Raw genomic sequence first — 18,395 nt, forward strand, 5'->3', positions numbered from 1 at the left:
AAATTCCCGACGGCTTGACACACTTGATATGAAACATGGAGAACTCAGTGATATGGAAATTGTAGCTACAGGAGAATCTATTATTTGTTGATTCCTTTCTATGGATAAGTTCATCCTTGCATTTGAAATTGTTGAAAGTTCTTACTATGAAGAAAACCTGATCACTACTCAGGGTGACACAGTTTACCAGGCTCTGTTCCCTTTGCGCTGCTCATATCAGTCCCTACAAATCAGTTCTTCCTTGATCTATCACACTTATCTGCTGACTACCTCCTCCTCAGGAAAAAAACTTTGTCGACTAATTACTGCTCAGGTAGTACCATGATTGTTGACCAGTTGCTACTCAGACCACTTCCTATTTGGAATACTGTAGTTTCAAATTTGCAATATAATCGTCTCAATTAAACCTACTGCTGAAAGGATCAACACTGGATGGAAGCCCAATTGCTTTGATCCGTCTTAGCCAAGGTGTTGTTTTAAATCGGCAGCACATCATTTCACAGTAGTGCTCTTCCTCTTTTTCCTCCTTCTTTCCCTCTGTAGGTGGGGGAACAGCTGCTGGTGCCTTTGAGGGCGCTGTGACAATATAAACAGATTTATGTGTCAGTAACTGAGAAATACCTGATTTCTCCATTGGAACAAATTCAGAGAAAGAAGTGCACTATGTACTGCCCTTGCCATCCTCATGAGCTTCCAAAGGAAGTACGGCCAGTGGAAGAACTTCAGGGTATGGTTAGGCTTTAATGAAAGTAAGGCTATCCTCCCACCAAAATCCTGCCATTTTGAACAGTGCCTCTGGTTCTGATGTTGGGATATGCATAAGTGCATGTCCAGATTCGCCTATATGATGGTGTCTTGAGAATTTCTACACGGACAGGAGGCAGGGGAAGCTCCAGATAATAATCACCCACTGGTCAGGCTCAGAAACCAAGTTACAGTCTGATGAGTTACTATGTTAACTCTCCAAGCCACCCAAATTCTCCTGCCATGTTTGCATCTTCTTGCGTGTCTCCATATTCACTTTCCTGAAGCACTCATGATAACTCACTCATTATTCAGATAAACCATAGAGTAGAGCCCGTTTATTATTTCATGTTACTGTCCAAATTCTGCTTGTCCCATCTCAACCATCCTGAACTCTGTCTTAAACATCCCTTTGCTTACATCCAGTTGGACTTCCCTCATCCTCGGATGCATCAGGATCAATGAGTTTTTCTTTGACCAGTTCTGTCCGTTCTTTAAAAAGCTTAACCAATTCCTGGAGGCGCTCATTCACAATAGCACTGGTAATGCTTGTTGTTGAACCCTGCTGAGATCTGAAACTGAACCGAGAAGGTGAAATTAGTCGCTTAGATTTTCCAAACAGGTTCACCAATGGTGAAACATGAGAGGCAAAACTAAAAGCATCAATATCAAAATATCTGTTATCATGCACATTTGCTGTGGTCTATCAAAATTCCCTGGACTTTGGATAGACCCCAGAGGAGTGAAAATCCACCAATTCACTGGGTCTACCCAAGAAAGGTGGGAGACAGAAAACAGGAATTTGAAGTCTATTTAGCTGAGCATTGGGAGATTGATGACATCTATTAGTAACTGTGAAATTACATTTAAAAGATCATAAGACAATCAAGGAGAATCAATTGAAGGTGCACAAGCAGGGGTAGATTAAAGGGAATCTGTACATGTAGAGTATGTGGATTTTTAGATGCCATACCCCACATAAAAGGTTACTGCATGAGGTTAGGGGATATTATTTTGAGAAGTGGCTAACCTGCAGAAATAGGAGTTGGGATAAGTGGGTCAGATTAACAATTAGTAACTAGTGTGAATGAGATGAGAAAAAAAAAACTTTGTCAGATTGCAAAGATACATGGGTTGGCTAATTGTGAGGAAAACACAAAGAACTCAATATGGATAGTTGAAGCAAGTGGTCAACAAGTTGGCAGATGAAGTATAATGTGGGAAATGTGATACTATTTACTTTGGATGGATGGAAGAACTAGAATGGAATGAAACTACAAAATTTGTGAAACAAATTGATCAATAAGTCCTTGTATGGGAAATCCAAAAAAAAATCATGTAGGTACAGCAAGGAAGTAGGATTCAAGATAACCAGACATGAGGAACTGAAAGGCTTTTTTTTTTTAAATTTTACTCCTCAAAGTGTTGCATAGCAGGACTGTACACACCTACTGAATTGGCATTGCTTCCTGATGAATTTCCTCCATATTTGAAAGTATCTTTTATGAGCACCTGGCAGTATGCTGAACCCTCTTCCCAATAACACATCTCTGGTTATCTGTGATCTTCTGGCCCCACTGTTTTCATGGTGGGAATTGCTGCTGCTTTTCAACCTGTTGGTGGGAGCTTCCTGGCTTTCCAACCCCAATCAGCTCATTGAAAATATTAAATTATCCTAGCTCCCCCATATTGTTTTCCAGCCTCCACTTCTGCACCAATGCAGCTCTACTGACTGGAAACAGCATCACGACAGCCAGGGACGTGGTTATAATTTAAAAAAAGTCTTACTATCTGGAAAGTTCAGTTTCAGCCACTGAGTTCTGGCTAATCCAGGTGAGGCTGACAGATTTGCTGCTCTCTCTTATACTTCACTGAATTAATTATTTTTATTATCTACACCATCCATACAATTAAGCAAAATTATAGCCTTTCCTCAAAAGGATGTTCAAAGTGGCATCAGCCACTGAATGTTGTTTAACCAGCTTGTGAAGATTCTTACTGACAATAATATTGGTAATTTACATGTTGAATCTTGTCAAACTCTGAACCTGAACGAATGCACCTACAATTTACCTGGTTTCCTGGCTACCTATGTTAAGTCAGCTCACTGTCCCAAACCTGGATCACCTAGAATCAGAAAATTGCTCTATTGATGTTATAGCAGTCAACACCTTTTGATAATTTCTTGGGACAGTATGGAAAGGAATGGCATAAAAATAAGCATAGGAAGGACTGAGTCAAAGTCAACCATTAAATATTTGTAGGTCAAAATCATTGTCTTACTGACCTATCACCAACTTGAAGATTGGTTTGGCTGTGCCAAGCTTGCACAGGCAACTCCTGGGATGGCTCATCTGTACTGCCTTCGCGGGAAGAGTGCTTATTTCTGTTTAAGAGAAATAAAATTACTACATTTTGTTCATAAACAATTAAAACCACTCAGTTCACTGCTAGAAATCATTTTACAGCTTGGGAAGCACTGGGAAAAAGTGGTAACATGATGGTCCTAAGGTCTGATGCCTTATATCATCAACACAAATCTTGTGATTCAGGTTGCAGAGTTTCTGCTCATTTGAATGCCCAAGAAACCCCCAGAAGCTGCATTGAATCAGTAGTGTAAAACATCATTGAGAACAGTTCAATAGTTAGCCCAAAAAAGTTGAAACTGCAGAAAATCCCATCTGAAAATTCTACTGCATCTCCCAATATTCATTCATGAGGAACATGCTATACACACATTTTTGGAGCACATTCACTGATGCGATTCCATCTTCCCTGCAGGAGAAGGTGGCTTGTTACAGCAGACAGAAACCCTAAGGGGCAACATAATATTGCAGGTAATAGAGCTGCTTCCTCACAGCCACAGTGATCCACATTGATTCCTAATGCTGTCTGTGAAGCGTGCACATCCTCCTCTTGATTGTGTTCTCTACGTGCTCCAGTTTCTTCCAACATAACCAGTGTAAATTTCACTGAATATGTAAGTAAGTAGTAAGTGGGCTTGGAATGAATGGAAATATGAGAAGAATAGATTTTAGGAAATAATTAGTGGGCGTTGGAATAGGATTGTTCTGAAAACTGGCAAAAATGCTTGAGGTTTAAATGGCCTCTGATGACAAAAGGAAATATAGCAATGGTACAATGGTGAGAGAAGGTGTTTGGGATCAAGGGCTCAGCTGTCATGGAGGCAGAGGGCAGCTCCCAGCCAGAGGTCACTAAGGATGATGGTATGCTTAGATTTAATACTCTTTCTCACATTGCTCATTCCTCTTGGAACCAGAGAACGCCTCAGCACAGAAAACAGGCCATTCACTCCCTCTAGTCTGTGCTAACCATCATCTCCCTAGTTCCACTGGCCTGCTTCCATTTCTCAACCCTCCAGGCTTCTCCCATCCATGTACCTATTCAATTTATTGTTAAAACACATGATCGAGCCCACATTCACCACATCAGATGGCAGTTCATTCCACATTCCTACCACCCTCTGAGAACTTCCGCCTAGTGTTCCTCCCAAACCTTTCCCCCTTCAGTCAAAAACTATGTCCTCTCAAATTTATCTCTCTCAATCTGTGGAAAAAACCTATTCATATCCACTCTGTCTATACCTCTTAAAATCTTGTAAATCTCCAACAAATCCCCCCCTCATTCTTCTTCACTCCAAGGAATAAAGTCCTAATCTTTCCCTGTAATTCAACTCCTGAAGACCTCGCAACATCCTAGTAAATTTTCTCTGCACTCTTTCAATCTTATTGATATTCTTCCTGTAGTTAGGTGCCTAGAACAACATGCAATATTCCAAATTTGGTCTCAACAATGTCTTAAACATCTTCAACATAACATTCAAACTCCTATACTCAATACTTTGATTTATAAAGGCTAAGTTACCAAAAGCTTTCTTTACAACCCTGTCCATCAGCTTATGACTGTCCAAAACTAATATATCCTGTCCCTTAGAATTCCCTCCAACAATTTACCCACCACTGACGTCAGACTCACCAGCCTATAATTACCTGGTTTGTTTTTGGAGCCCTTTTTAAACAATGGGACAATATGAGCTACCCTCCAATCCTCTGGCACCTTACCCATGGCCAAGGACATTTTGAATATATCAGTCAGGGACCCTGAAGTTTGTACACTAGTCTTCCTCAAGGTTTTTTTTAAATAATTTTTTTATTTTTCACACTGTGAAACAAATCAACCAAAATATGTACAAACGTATTCTCATTAAATTTACACTAAGGTTTGAGGGAATATTTTTTCCAGCCTGGGTGATTTATCTACCTTTATTCACCATAAGGCAGCAAGCACCTCCCTATCCCTTGTTTCAACATTTGCTCATAAAATTAGGGTGGTTTAAATATGTTCCTTTTACCTACCCTCTTCTTGCACCATTGTGCCTTTATCACTTTTAATTACACAAGAAACAAGTTACTGCAAACTCAAAGTGTCTAGGAAATGGCAGTCTGCAGCCCCTTTTCTACTGGCACCCTGTCCCAGGAATAAAACTGGGAATTTACTGGAACAGGGTCCAATGGAAGGAACACTGTCCAAACGCTGGTGTCAAATGACATTATTTCACACCAGGAATGAATTGCCTCTACCCCTACTCATATCCCGGTGTTTGCTGACACCGACATGCTGATAAAACCAGTGGAAAAGGGATAGCAGAAAGTCACCTGTTTCCAGTTAAAGGTAGAATACTCTAATCCCCAGGGATGAGTGTGTTCAGTGGAAAAGCAATTAGTGTCCCATTTAAGGGTGGACCAGTAGAAACGGCACAAAGGGCTTCCTATCCTGGGACACTGCACAGCCAATTAACTGGGATGCCAGTGGAAAAGGGACTAATAGATCACAGTCAAAAAAGGGAAACCTGGCATTGTAACACATCTCATACTTGTGTCCATCAGCTGAGAATCCAGCACCTTACAGAAATTGGGAGACAAATTAGAGCAAGATCTTATGGTGCTCAATCATCAGGCACAAATGAGCTTCAGTCAGGCCAGGAGGAAAGGGCAGTCCATGTGTAACCATTCCATAAGATGAAATTGTGGACAGGCTCATGACAGGCCTCTGATTGAGAATTCCAACTTTGAGCTAAATTGGCCCTTGAATGCATAAACATTGTTACACAAAAGGGAACAAAATACTGACTTATTGCAACATAGTATGCTGCTTGACTAATTCTGCCTGAGCACTACCTTTTTGCATGTGCTAATAACACTCTTGCATGTTACTAGTTTGTCATCATGGGATTTCTACACAATATTCTACCGTTAATATACACTAAATTTACCGAAATTAGTATCTACCATCAATAGAGGGTTAAAGTCTTGGCCTAACTTTAAACAAAAAGAAATCTGAAGTAATGGTAATATCAAAGAAACCTTATATTCCAAATTGTAGGATCGTATTGGGAAATGAAACCCTGAAACAAGTTCACAACTTCAAGTACCTTGGATCATGGGGAACATCTGATGGCAAATGTAAAATAGACATAAAAACAAGAATAGCAATGGCAAGAACAGCATTTATAGAAATGAGAAACATCCTGAAGAACAAGAAAATAGCAATTGACGTCCACCTTGGAACTCTCAGCTGCTACATTCTTCCTATATTGCTGTATGGCTGCGAGTCATGGACCATCACAAATGCAATGGGAAAAAGAATCATTGCAGCAGAGATGTGGTTTCTCAGAAGACTGCTATACATATCATATAAGGACAGGATAACAATCAAAGAAGTTCTACAATGAACAAAAACAAAATTACTTAAAAGAATCAGAAAACAGTGATCAAAATTCTTTGGACACATCATGTGAAGGGGTACATTAGAAGATTTAATTACAACTGAAAAGCTGGAGGGAAAAAGAAGCAGAGGCAGACAGAGAATGAAAATGATAGATGGATTAACATCATGGTTAGAAAGAAGGGAGGCAACAACTACAATTTGGAGGGTCAGAGACCATGAGGGATGGAGAGACATGATCGCCCACGCCAATCAGCAAGGCACCTAAACAACATTTTACAGGTCTATAATACTATTACAATATCAAAAGTTGGTCACTTACTCCAGAGCTTCAACAGAACTGAATGCATAACACAAAGAAAGTAAAAATAATGAGATTATACATGTGGAGTTAAGTAATTTCTGGATAGGGGGTGTGAGACCAGGTGAAAGTGGTACACAGGAGTGGAAGGTATTTATAAGTAGCATAATGGATGGCAATAGGTCATATACAGTAACTCAATAAAGAATTCAGTGAAATCTAATAAATAAAGCCTTCTGTTTTCCAGGAACATGATGAACTAGAAAAGTTTGTGCAAAAGTAAATGCTGGCTCAAAGCATAATTTAAAAAGTCTATGAAGATTCCTAGGAACTCATTCCTTAGGTTTTTGACCTCCTTTCTTGGCAAACTGTTCCAGCTAATTATTGGTCTCAATATAAAAAATTATTTCCTGCTGTCTTTCTTTATCAGCCCCTGAATTTGTATATTTAGTCTTATTAAGTTATTTTAAGGACTTTAATAGGGGGCCTTTACTACATCGGTCATTCCCATCACTCTTATAAAACTAGGGAACCTTGCATCAAGCAACCTTGACTATTTACTTCTGCACTGAGTGCAGAGCAAAATCAGGCAGGGACAAAATCAACTCATTACCAAAAAGGGCATTCATTATAATTCCTTTCAAATCATCCCGCTGATAATTTCTTCATTATGAACCCATATCACTCAATCATACTACCAAAATAGAATCATTATATACATCATTATTACAAATAATTTAATTTGTCTGCTTAATTACTTAGTGGATCTCTATTTTTTCTGCATAAGGTCCTCTTCTTGACCAGCCTCACTATTTTGTAGTGTAATGAGTCTATGTTAATATTAATATTTAGGTTAATGTTGAGCTATATAATGTCTTAATAAATTAACAGAGTTAAATGTATTTCCACTAAGGGAATTGTGGGCTGGTACAGGGTTACAGACATCTATACAATACATTCAGAAGTGAGTTCATCTTTTGGAGTTGAGATGTGTACAAGTCAGATTTATGAAGGTCACATGATTTCCAAGAAACTGGAGCTGGCAATGGTTAAAGATTCCGGTACATGGTCACATGGTTTCCAAGAATTAATGTCACATGATTCTGAGAAATATATTAGCAAATTCAGACATTTTGAATCAGTTCGGATGTCAAGACCCTGTGTGACACACACAGGAAGTGAACCCTTGTGAAGGACAGGATTGAATTACAATACGTGGAATAGGTGCTGCTATGTTAACTCCTAATAAAAGGGGAATAAAGAAAAGGTGGACTTTGAAAGGAGACCGCTTTCCAACTGCTCTTTTGAAAATAAAGTGTGCAGCCTTATCATGGAAGAAAATTGAAGAAGACTCGACCTCTTGGAAAGACAGGACTTGTATTACCCTTATCACAGGAGATACAACCTAAGTGGCTTTTAAATAAGTTAGGCCACTTCTCATTTGTGCCCAAAAGATGGTCGCTGCTGTTCCTTTTCTTTTAAAATGATTTCTTATTGAGTTTTATCATACAACCATACATTATAAGTCCTTATAAATTAAATATACATTTGAATTAATATAGAAATAATAATACATGGACTCATATTCCAATCTAAACATAATCTTTTTTCTTTTTCCTTTCCTTTTTTACTCTTCTCAATATGTCTGATTGGAATATGAGTATAAAGATCTAGTCACTCCTGTTTGAAGAATATCTCTCTGAAGACAGCTCATCAAGAAACTTGTAAGTTTAAGGAGATCTGAATATATAATGTTTAAAAATGCTTCATAATTACTTTTGATCTGCTATTTAAAAGGATTCTGAAGTCAAAAGATGTTTAAAACTGGACTTTAAAATAGATTATTTTAGAATCAAGTTTAAACTGTAATGGTTTTGGACTTTAATACATTCACACATTTACATTTGTGCATAGTGACATTAAATTTAGAGTTAAGTTTATGTAAGTAAGTTAAGTAAGTAATATGATGTTGTTAATAGCTTAATAAAAACTATTATTTTGTATTTACTATTGTCTGCTGTTCCTTTGCTAGTACTAATAAAGGTTTATTAGTTTATTACAGAGCTTCAGCATGAATGAATTCAACTGATTGCGCAATTAATTCCAGCATCCCTTTAATTTCATTTATATTTGTTTCAATTGGTAGATGGTGAATCTTTGCCAAGTTTGATCCCACCCATGACACATATTACCTTTCATTTATATATCCCACATGCAGCATTTTCTTAATAAATTTTATTTGTCACTGCATTCATGTGTAAATTTTTTCATTTGCTTTTAGCTGTCAACTCAACCTGTTAAACAAGAAATTCTGCAGATGCTGGGGCCAAGAGCAATAAGCAAATGTGCTGGAGAAACTCAGCAGGTCGTGCAGAAAGTAAAGGCTGATCATTTTGGGCCTGAGCTCTTCATCAAGTGTAAGCAAAATCAGTTGCATGAATGAAAAGGTGGCGTCAACCCAACCTTTTCTGTCTCTAGCCCAGTGTCACCTGGATTGAAAGTGCAAATCCAATTGCTGGATTCTTACACTCAAAGTCACCAAAACTAAGAAGCTGATTGCTGACTTCAGGAAGGGAAAACCAGAGGTGTATGATCCAGTGATCATTGGGGGGATCAGAGGTGGAGAGGGTGAACACAATTAGGTCTTGGGAGTCACTATCTCAGAGGATCTTTCCTGGACCCAACTCACCAATGGTATCATGAAGAAAGCACATCAGCACCTCTACTTCCTCAGGAGTTTGTGGAGGTTTGGAACCCTGGCAAATTTTTACTGATGTGTGGTGGAAAGTGTGCTGATGGGCTGCATCAGAATCTGGTATGGGAACACCAATAGCCTTGAGCGCAAAGCCCTCCAAAAGGTAGTGGACATAGCCCAGGACATTACAGGCAAAACCCTCCCCACTATTGAGTACATCTACAGGGAACGCTGCTGTCGGAGAGTAGCAGCAGCAATCATCAAAGACCCTCACCACCCAGCACACACTCCGTTCTCGCTGCTGCCATCAGGAAAGAGGTATAGGTGCCATAAGACTCACCACCAGGTTCAGGAAGCCACTACACTTCCACCAACAAACTCAATCAGGAACTCATTTAAGAACTCTTACTTGTGCAGTTTATTGATTGTTTTCTCTCTCTGTATTGCACAGTCAGTTTATTTGCATTTGTTATCTGTTTACATTTCTTTTGATTGTTTACATGTGCAGTTAAATTTTGCAATACCAATTAGTGGTAATTCTGCCATGCCCGCAGGAAAAAGGAATCTCAGAGTTGTATGTGATGACATGTATGTAAATAAATATGAAACCTGAAAAACATGAAGAATTCTAACAAGGAGCTCTCCAGCACACTAGATGAGTTAATCTATTTACATTATCCATTGTCAGATGGTGCTCATACCTTCGTACTATCTTGCATACGCTGGGAACCGTAAGTGTCTGACTCTTGTGTTCTGAGGTGGATGACTGAATTGGTGGCAACTTATTATGTCCCGATTTTAAAGAATCCACTTCGGAATCCACGTCTTCAATTTTGACAGAAGGCCATGAGGCAGTAGGAAAATCTAATGAGATGAAGAGGGGATTATGATGAAACATTGATTAAAGCATTGATCACATTCATGTTTAAATATCACTGCCCTCCCAGAGACCTGCTTGATTAATTCCTGTCACCACCTACCTAATAATGCTTCATGCAGAGATGTTATCTAAGCAAAGGTAATATTTTCTGTGGATAAGTCAAAGCGGATTCCAAAATTGCAGACCTAAAACAAACAAAGTAATCTTCCGAACACAAGAGTTCTCAACACTAACATAATATACCAATGAATAATCCCAATCTGTTCTCTTTCTGATTTTGCACTGATCATTATACAGTCTCTCCCCGTACATACAACTGAAAAAATAACGGCTGTGTGGGTTCAATAATGACTGTCTTTCAATTGTCATTTGGTAAGCTCAGTAAGATCATCAAAGATGGTGAACAAGAGGAAAAACCCATTCCCTGCTGATAAATCTGGCAGGAAGCCAAGGAAGACGCTTGATTTGGAACTGAAAATGACTTGATTCACGATTTCTTAATGCCATGCCATACTTCCGATTAACGTCCATTTCAAGATATGACCGGTCAGTCAGAATGGAACTAGGACGCATGTCAGGGAATAGCTGTACAGAGGTGTGTGGCTCACCCTGCATATCTTGCCGGAAAATTACTTTTACTTTTGAATTCCTCCAAGGGATGGAGGTTCTCACTGCCATGGGGCTCAATTGGAGCCACTTCCAACCAGTTTCTTCCAGCAAATACCTTGTCTCTCCTCCTGAGACAACTGGATCAAAAGATCTCCCTCCTGGCAATCTAGGATTGCTTTTCTCTTCCTTGCAGCTTCTGGCTCCTCCATTAAATCTATAATGGGTGTTACTGCTGCCTGGCAGACAAGGTCTTAAGGGCTGACGCCCTTCACTGGGATGCACAGAAGGTTATCTGGAGATGACCAGAAATGAGTAAAGTACCATCAGAATCAGTTTTGCTTCAATGCATGTTTCTGGATGTAAAGCACCCAACATCATTTGAGATTCCGTGATTTTTTTTAAAAAGAGAAATTGAACAGGTGTTTAGGCTAAATGAATCATTGGTTTAGTGTAGTGATTACCAAAATGGGCACTGCTGCCCCCCTGTGGCCAGTGGAAAGATCCAAGGAGGCGATGAGGAAGAAGGGGGCAGTCTGAACCTTCCAACTTGTTAAATGAAGAAGCCAGTGGAGTTATTTTCTGGCCAGACTCAGGGTGGCTGTAGTGAGCAAAATAAACGGCACCAAGGTGTTCTCATGGGGGCTGGTCTTGGTGGCCACCATGTTGTATTAGCATCACTACCGCCCTCTCAGAGCCGCAACCACCCCCCACCCCCCCCAACGCTGGTACCAAACTCCCTCTCACCACCACCACTAACTCTGCCACCATTACACCCCTTGTTGCCATCACTAACCACCCCCCAGTACCATTGTATGGGGGAGGGAGGGCACTCGGGAGACGAAGGGGGTGGCAGCCCGAAAAAGTTTGGGAACCACTGGTTCAGTGCTTCAAAAAAAGGGTGAATTTCAACTTCTAGGCAAATTGCATTATCCCACCACATCACACCTACCACCAAAATTAAAGCTCTACCCCAGGTTTCTTGACTTTGAATATCCAAACAGTAATCTAATTGAGGTGGTCAACCTATTGGTTGATATGGACAGAATGGTTTCTTCATTCAGGTAAACATGAAGAAGTGACATAAATTAAAATTAGACTAAGTCTGTACAGGGGTGATGCCAGAAACCATTGTCACTCAAATAGAGATGAAAATCAGGAAACTCTCTTACCAAACACCCATTGAAGCTGCAGCATCAATGGAACATTTAAGGATGGAGATTAATAGATATTTGCACGGGCTACTAAAGCTTTTTGACCAGGTAAGGGGACCTGTTAAAGATGTCTGAAAGCAGAGGGCAAAGATTTAGGGTAAAGGGGTAATCCTCTGAAGAGGATTTTGTTTCCACAGGGGTGGTTGAAATCTGAAATACACTTCTTAAGGGTGGTGGAGGAAGAGGCACTATTACAATGCTTAAGAAGTATCTAAATGAACACTTGTATCTCCAAAGCATGGAAGCTATTGAAGGTGTGAGATTATCATAGAATAAATATCAGATAGTGAGCATAAAAGTGGGTTGCTGAAGAGGCGGTTTCTCTGCTGTATGAGTGTAGGTGGAGCTAAAGTCTGGATCAATTAGGATATATTTAAATGGAAGAACGGGCTCTCAGGTGCATTCCCTATTCCTGGCCTCCTGTTGCTATTTTCTTCCCTTTTATAAAGCTTGTCCCATGGGTGTGAAATGCTTTTCTCAAGAAGAAACAAAGATAAATATTGAAACGTTGGAAAGAAAAATTCAGGCTTGATGGAACGGCTGGTTCTAAGATGTTGGTTTGTGAATTTAAGATACAGTATATATATATTTCACAAATTAAATCAATGTTCTTAACACACAGGATTCAATTTAGAAATCACAGACAGATGCACAAAATCAAGTACGCATCAAGGGAACGTATACATGAAACGTAGTACACATGATGTTCACCTATACAATGCCATGGAGACCATTCCTCAGGCAGGAAGCTGGGGTTAATGACACCAGATGTTTGCTTCCTGGGGCTAAGTGGTGGTAGCCGAGAGTTTGAGGGGTGGTAGCTGGGAACATTGGGTAAATCTAAAGCATACTGGGAATTAGGGCTGTAGCATCCAGGAGTCAGCGGCACATCACGAACAAGGTGGACTAAGGCTACATCTGTACTTCGTTTAGACATGATGGTGGTTACTAGGCACTTCTGGGAATGTGAATCAACTTGTACGGACAATGGCTCAGCACAGAGCATCTGCAACTAAAGAGTAAAAGCAGGTTTCAGTCAAAAGCAAAATAAAGCAAAATGCTGGAAACCCAAAATAAAAAAAAACAGAAAATGATATTGAGTCTGCTCAAACCAGTGAAGAGAAACAGAGTTAATGTTTCAGGTCTAATATCTGCAGTCATTTTAGTATTCAACTGCTCAGGTTAGACACCTGTTCTGAAAAAGGTTCAGTGACCTGAAATATTAACTAGCTTTCACTCTCCATAAGTGCTGGCTAACTTGCATTCTCTGTTTTTATTATAGGTTTTGAGTTGGAGATTACATACTGTACTCTAGACAATAGAAATATACAACACAGTGTAGGTGGAGCTAAATTCTCAATGACTGACATGCTTGCTCTGGGCCTTATCTCAGCCTTTTCAGTATACCTCATCTCAGACCACAGCACACATCTCACCTCAAACTGTACAGCATCTTATAAGACTGTAGCACACACTTCATCTCAAATTATACACACATCATATCAGTAAGTAATACAGACCTCTCCTCAGATGTTGGCACACCTTGCATAAGTCTATAACAACATTTCATTTCAGCCTGTACTTACCTGATGGCAGACTGTAACACACACCTTATTACAGACTTAATATTGCACAATATTTTATCCTGCACATTTCATCCCAGACTGTACCACACACTTTATTGCATACTGTATATCTGTATAGCACACCATTCTAAGACTGTACTGCACACCTCACCTTAAACTGCATCACAGACTCAACCACATGCCTCTCACACTGCAGAACATATTGCTATAAAACTATCAGACTTCAAAACACACCACCTCAGTCACCTTTACACATTTCATCCCAGACCAAATCACCTGGTTATTTGAGTTGTTATCTGCACCTCATCTCATCTCAAACAGGTTGTTGGCACACTTCATTTCAGCTTGTATCATATGTTAAATTTTATAGCAGACAAAGAATTGCTGGTGGGATGCAGCAGGTCAGACAGAATTTGTGGGTTTGAATCCTTTATCTGTAAAACTGTAAAATTCTATATATTAAACAGGAAAAGATGCTTGTGGTGGGGATGGGGTGGGGTAGGGGGTGGCGTGGCGCCCAGAGATGATGAAAGATAGGACAGAATGTGTGAAAGAGATGGGTAGAGGGAGAGACTATTAGGAAGGGAGAGAGAAAAAACAATGTGCAGGTAAAGCTCTGCTTCACCTGGAAGGTCTGTTTGTGGCTCGAGGTGAAGGTGAGGGAGAAGATGTAGGGATAAGATTTGAACTTTCTATAGTAACAGCAGGAAGTGCCAAAGTGGGTGGAAGATTGGGTTGAGAGGGAGGAGCAGACATCATCCTACCTAATCTATCACATCGGTGAGATCAAACGCAGATTAAGTGATTGCTTCACTGAAAACTTTGTGGGTCTAAACTTGAGTTTTATGTGGCCATCCATTCCTACAATGAAGTGTCCGTCCTTGGCCTCATCCATTGTTAGGGTGAGGTCATATGTACAAGACATTTTATTCTTCCTGGACAGCCTTAAAACTGACAGCAAGAACATTGATTTTTCTTATTTTAGATAATCTCTACCCCCATCTAATTCCAGTTTTTCCACTTCTTCTTGACCTAGTCCTGTACTTACATTTTCCTCTCTCGCTAACTTTTCTTCCCGTCCTTCCTGATGGTTTCTCCCCCTTTACCTCTCATGGGTTTTGTCCTTATTCCATCATCTCTGGGTCCCTCCCCCATCAACGTTTCCCTTTTATATATGCAATATCACATATTTTATCTTAGACTTTATCTGCTTAAGATGACCGCATCTGCAGCTTATGTGCTTCACTGTTTAATTTTATACTTTGAATTTCATTTCAGATTCTACCGTGCACCATCTCACATTAGGGTAGCCACTCCAACAGAATGACATACACACAGTGTGCTACAAAAAAATCATATTTTAGTAACCTATGACCATGGCCACCTTATCTCACCTTGCCACACCTCAGTTGTTACTTATATCTTAGAGTGCACTGCATAGCTTCTCATGGGATGTACTACCCATCACACGGATGAACAAACCTCTCACAATGCTGTATACTTCCACATACTGCCGTTCCAGTTGTCCATTTTTCGCCAATACATAGGATTCACATTTTAGAATCTCCATTAAGTTTATATACCCCACATTTTTTATATTTTATTATTTATATTTCCACACTTTCAGATTGTTTCCACATGTCCCATTGCTCATAAAATCTTGTTTATACTGTTCTCAAAACACCATAATGAAACTTTCAATGATTTCACAAATGTTTACCTGAATAAAGTAACAACAGCATAGATTTGTCCATGTTATTATGGCAGATACAAGTATAACAGATCTGAGGAAGATGTTGGCTTGGTAATAAATATAATGATCAAGTTAATTTTATTCAAATTAAGCACTTTATCAAAAACTTGAATTTTTAACTTGGGTTAATTTGGCTCAAAATTCCACTGGTTATCTAAAGCAAAAATATGGTTCAAGTTTACACATTTAAAAATTATAAATATAACATTTTCCAAAAATCTATACTACCAGTAACATTTTGCAACACTTTTTTTATTTATTGCATTTTACTTTGCAGTAAACATCATAGACATATTTTCAAATAATAAGCTGAAGTAGTTATCCATACTGCTAACAGGGTTTATCATAGAAAATATAATTCTCTAGTCAACAACCAAAATTTAAGTGTCAGAAAAAGTAATTAAAATGATCATATTAACAAAATACTAAGTTTCAGTGGAGTCGCCAGCTTATTTATAAATTAAATATTTGTTTATATTTGAAAGATTTTTAAGATTGACTATTCATACTCTAACACAATATGAAAGGGATTCATTTTAAGAGTCTCTTTAATGACCTACAAATCAGTTTAATTAACATCTGCTCTCCATACTTATTAATTTGCTCTTGGTTCATTTCCTGGAGAGAGAAAATTCAATTTGTGCTTTATGTATCTGCACTTAAAATTCTTCTGGCTTAGGTTTACTTCCTAAAATGCAAATTACAATGGAAACACAAATGCAGATCTTCTGGATTGAGTATGAACTTTACAGATTTTTCAGCTTTTCAATTTAGGTACTTGAAAATATATTGACATAAAATAAAAACAATCTATAACAATATAACAAATATAAAATCAGAAAATAAAATAAGGTAGAGAATACCAAAACATTAACCAATTGCTCCGCCTTTTAGATTATACAAAAATGTTGGAGAAACTCAGCAAGTTTCCTTATGTAACAAAGATAAAGATACATAATCAATGTTTCGGCCCTGAGCCCATCATCAAGGTGTGAGCAAAAAGCAGGCAGGCATCTGAATAAAATGGTGGAGGGAGGGCCAGGGGAGGAGCATAGCCCGCAGGCAAGAGGTCGTAGGTGGATATGGTTGTGAGGGCATAAGAGAAAAAAGATGAGAAGTGATAGGGGAAGGGGGATAGCTCCATGAATGGATGGGGTGGAGACAGAGGGATGGGGAAGAGAGAGTCAGAGGGATGGGGAAGAGAGGGAGACAGGGCAGTGGCCTGATGGAAACTTAAGGTCGAAGTTAATGCCATCTGGTTGGAGAGTGCCCAGACGGAAATTAGGTATTATTTATATAATTAGGTATTTCCCTCTTATAGATTTGGTTGAATCGATGACTAAATATTTGCAACATTTCCTGCTTTTATCTGTTTCTAATTAGATTTACCATGCACTCTTTTGATTTGAATCTTGTTAGGCAGCAATGTAGTTTGATTATTAAAAGCCATTAGTCTAACATACACTGTTGTGCACATCAGTAACAGTATTGGAACAGATATTGTCTCTTATCTCCAAAATTAAACAGTGTCCAGTTTGAATGTCCAGGGGGAAAAATTTATTGCATGGATCTGTTGCAGCAAATTAAGAAATGTATTTTATATAGAACAGTTTCCATACTATTAAGACAAATCCTACTCTACATTGTACAAAGGCACATGTAGCCATGCATAATCAATGTACATATTAATAACCTCAATAGTTCCTTTGCACGAAATGTAGATGCACTAACAATACTTACATTCCTGCTCCAACCCTGTCTTCAGAACCTCCTCGTCCTTATTTGAAACATCAAAATGAAAAACAATTATCATGAAAAATTAAATATTTGAGTATTTAAAGGTGTACTATATTTTTTACAAAAATGTATCCCAAATTTATTTCATTTATTATAGGTATAATTACTATGTTCAAGAGGTATTTAGCAGTGTGCTTCCATCTGCACCATAATTGCTCCTTTGAAAGAAACTGGACTAGCAGACATACTTCAACACAAAGTTAGATGTAATTTGATTTTCTGGATATATTATGTTTGGCATAATTTTCCTGTTCTTAAGGAAGTTTTGCAATTTATTACCAATACATTATCAGATTCATTAATATAACTGCCAATGGGTACATCAGTGGTTTTCAAACCGTTCCTTTCCACTCACACACCACTTTAAGTAATCTCTATGCTATAGGTGCCTGTGATTTGTAAGGGATTATTTAAAGTGAATGGAAAGAAAACGTTTAAAAAATCACTCTTTTAATCATACCTAATTGACTCCAAAGGAAAGGAGCCAATGACAAATTTTCTCAAGCAAAATATTTCAGTAACAACTGGGTCTAGAGCAGTGGTTCTCAACCTTTTTTCTCCACTCACATGCCACTTAAAGTAATCCCAGAGCACCTAATGCAAAGGGATTACTTAAAGTGGTATCTGAGTGGAAAGAAAAAAAACTGAAAATCACTGGGTTAGATTAATGATTGTCTCTTTATATTACAATCCAACAGGTGCATGCCCTGGGATGATTATCCTGTTGTCCGCTTACCTCATGTTGGATGCTAGTTGCAACAGTTTCTGTTAATTGATCTTCCTTGGCCTCCTCATCATATCTTGGCTGCTCAGTCTGGTGAATCACATCGGGGCAGATGATGTCAGGATCACTACAAAGCACAAGAGGCAAAGGCTCTAAAGGCTCATCTTGAGCAGCAGCCCCTGACAGAGCACAGAAAGGATCAATCCACAGGAATGTGTCCAGATGAGACAGAGCAGGAAAGATGAGCAATTGTACAGTTAGTAAATGGGCGGTCTACTCATTTGGTAATGGGAGCAGGGAGGGAGTGGGAATTCGGAGTTAAACAAAAAAAATCTGCAGGTGCTGGGGTC

General features: G+C 38.9%; 1 protein-coding gene across 4 annotated transcripts in view; it reads right to left on the reverse strand.

Annotated features, from left to right (window-relative positions):
* Window positions 1-18,395, reverse strand: part of LOC138744643 (cyclic nucleotide-gated channel beta-1-like) — an 85,846-nt gene that overhangs the window by 48,111 nt on the left and 19,340 nt on the right. For 3 of the 4 annotated variants that reach the window (XM_069901110.1, XM_069901109.1, XM_069901111.1), the window contains 6 exons: window positions 18,058-18,172; window positions 17,265-17,301; window positions 10,187-10,349; window positions 3,032-3,130; window positions 1,165-1,322; window positions 412-576 (listed from right to left, as the gene is read on the reverse strand). In XM_069901110.1, the coding sequence (XP_069757211.1) occupies window positions 412-576; window positions 1,165-1,322; window positions 3,032-3,130; window positions 10,187-10,349; window positions 17,265-17,301; window positions 18,058-18,172 (737 nt within the window). Of the gene's footprint in view, window positions 1-411; window positions 577-1,164; window positions 1,323-3,031; window positions 3,131-10,186; window positions 10,350-12,896; window positions 13,183-17,264; window positions 17,302-18,057; window positions 18,173-18,395 lie in introns of those variants that run through there. The other variant, XM_069901112.1, reaches the window with a different exon arrangement.

This window comes from Narcine bancroftii, chromosome 10 (assembly GCF_036971445.1).
Source record: "Narcine bancroftii isolate sNarBan1 chromosome 10, sNarBan1.hap1, whole genome shotgun sequence".
Classification (NCBI taxonomy): Eukaryota; Metazoa; Chordata; class Chondrichthyes; order Torpediniformes; family Narcinidae; genus Narcine; species Narcine bancroftii.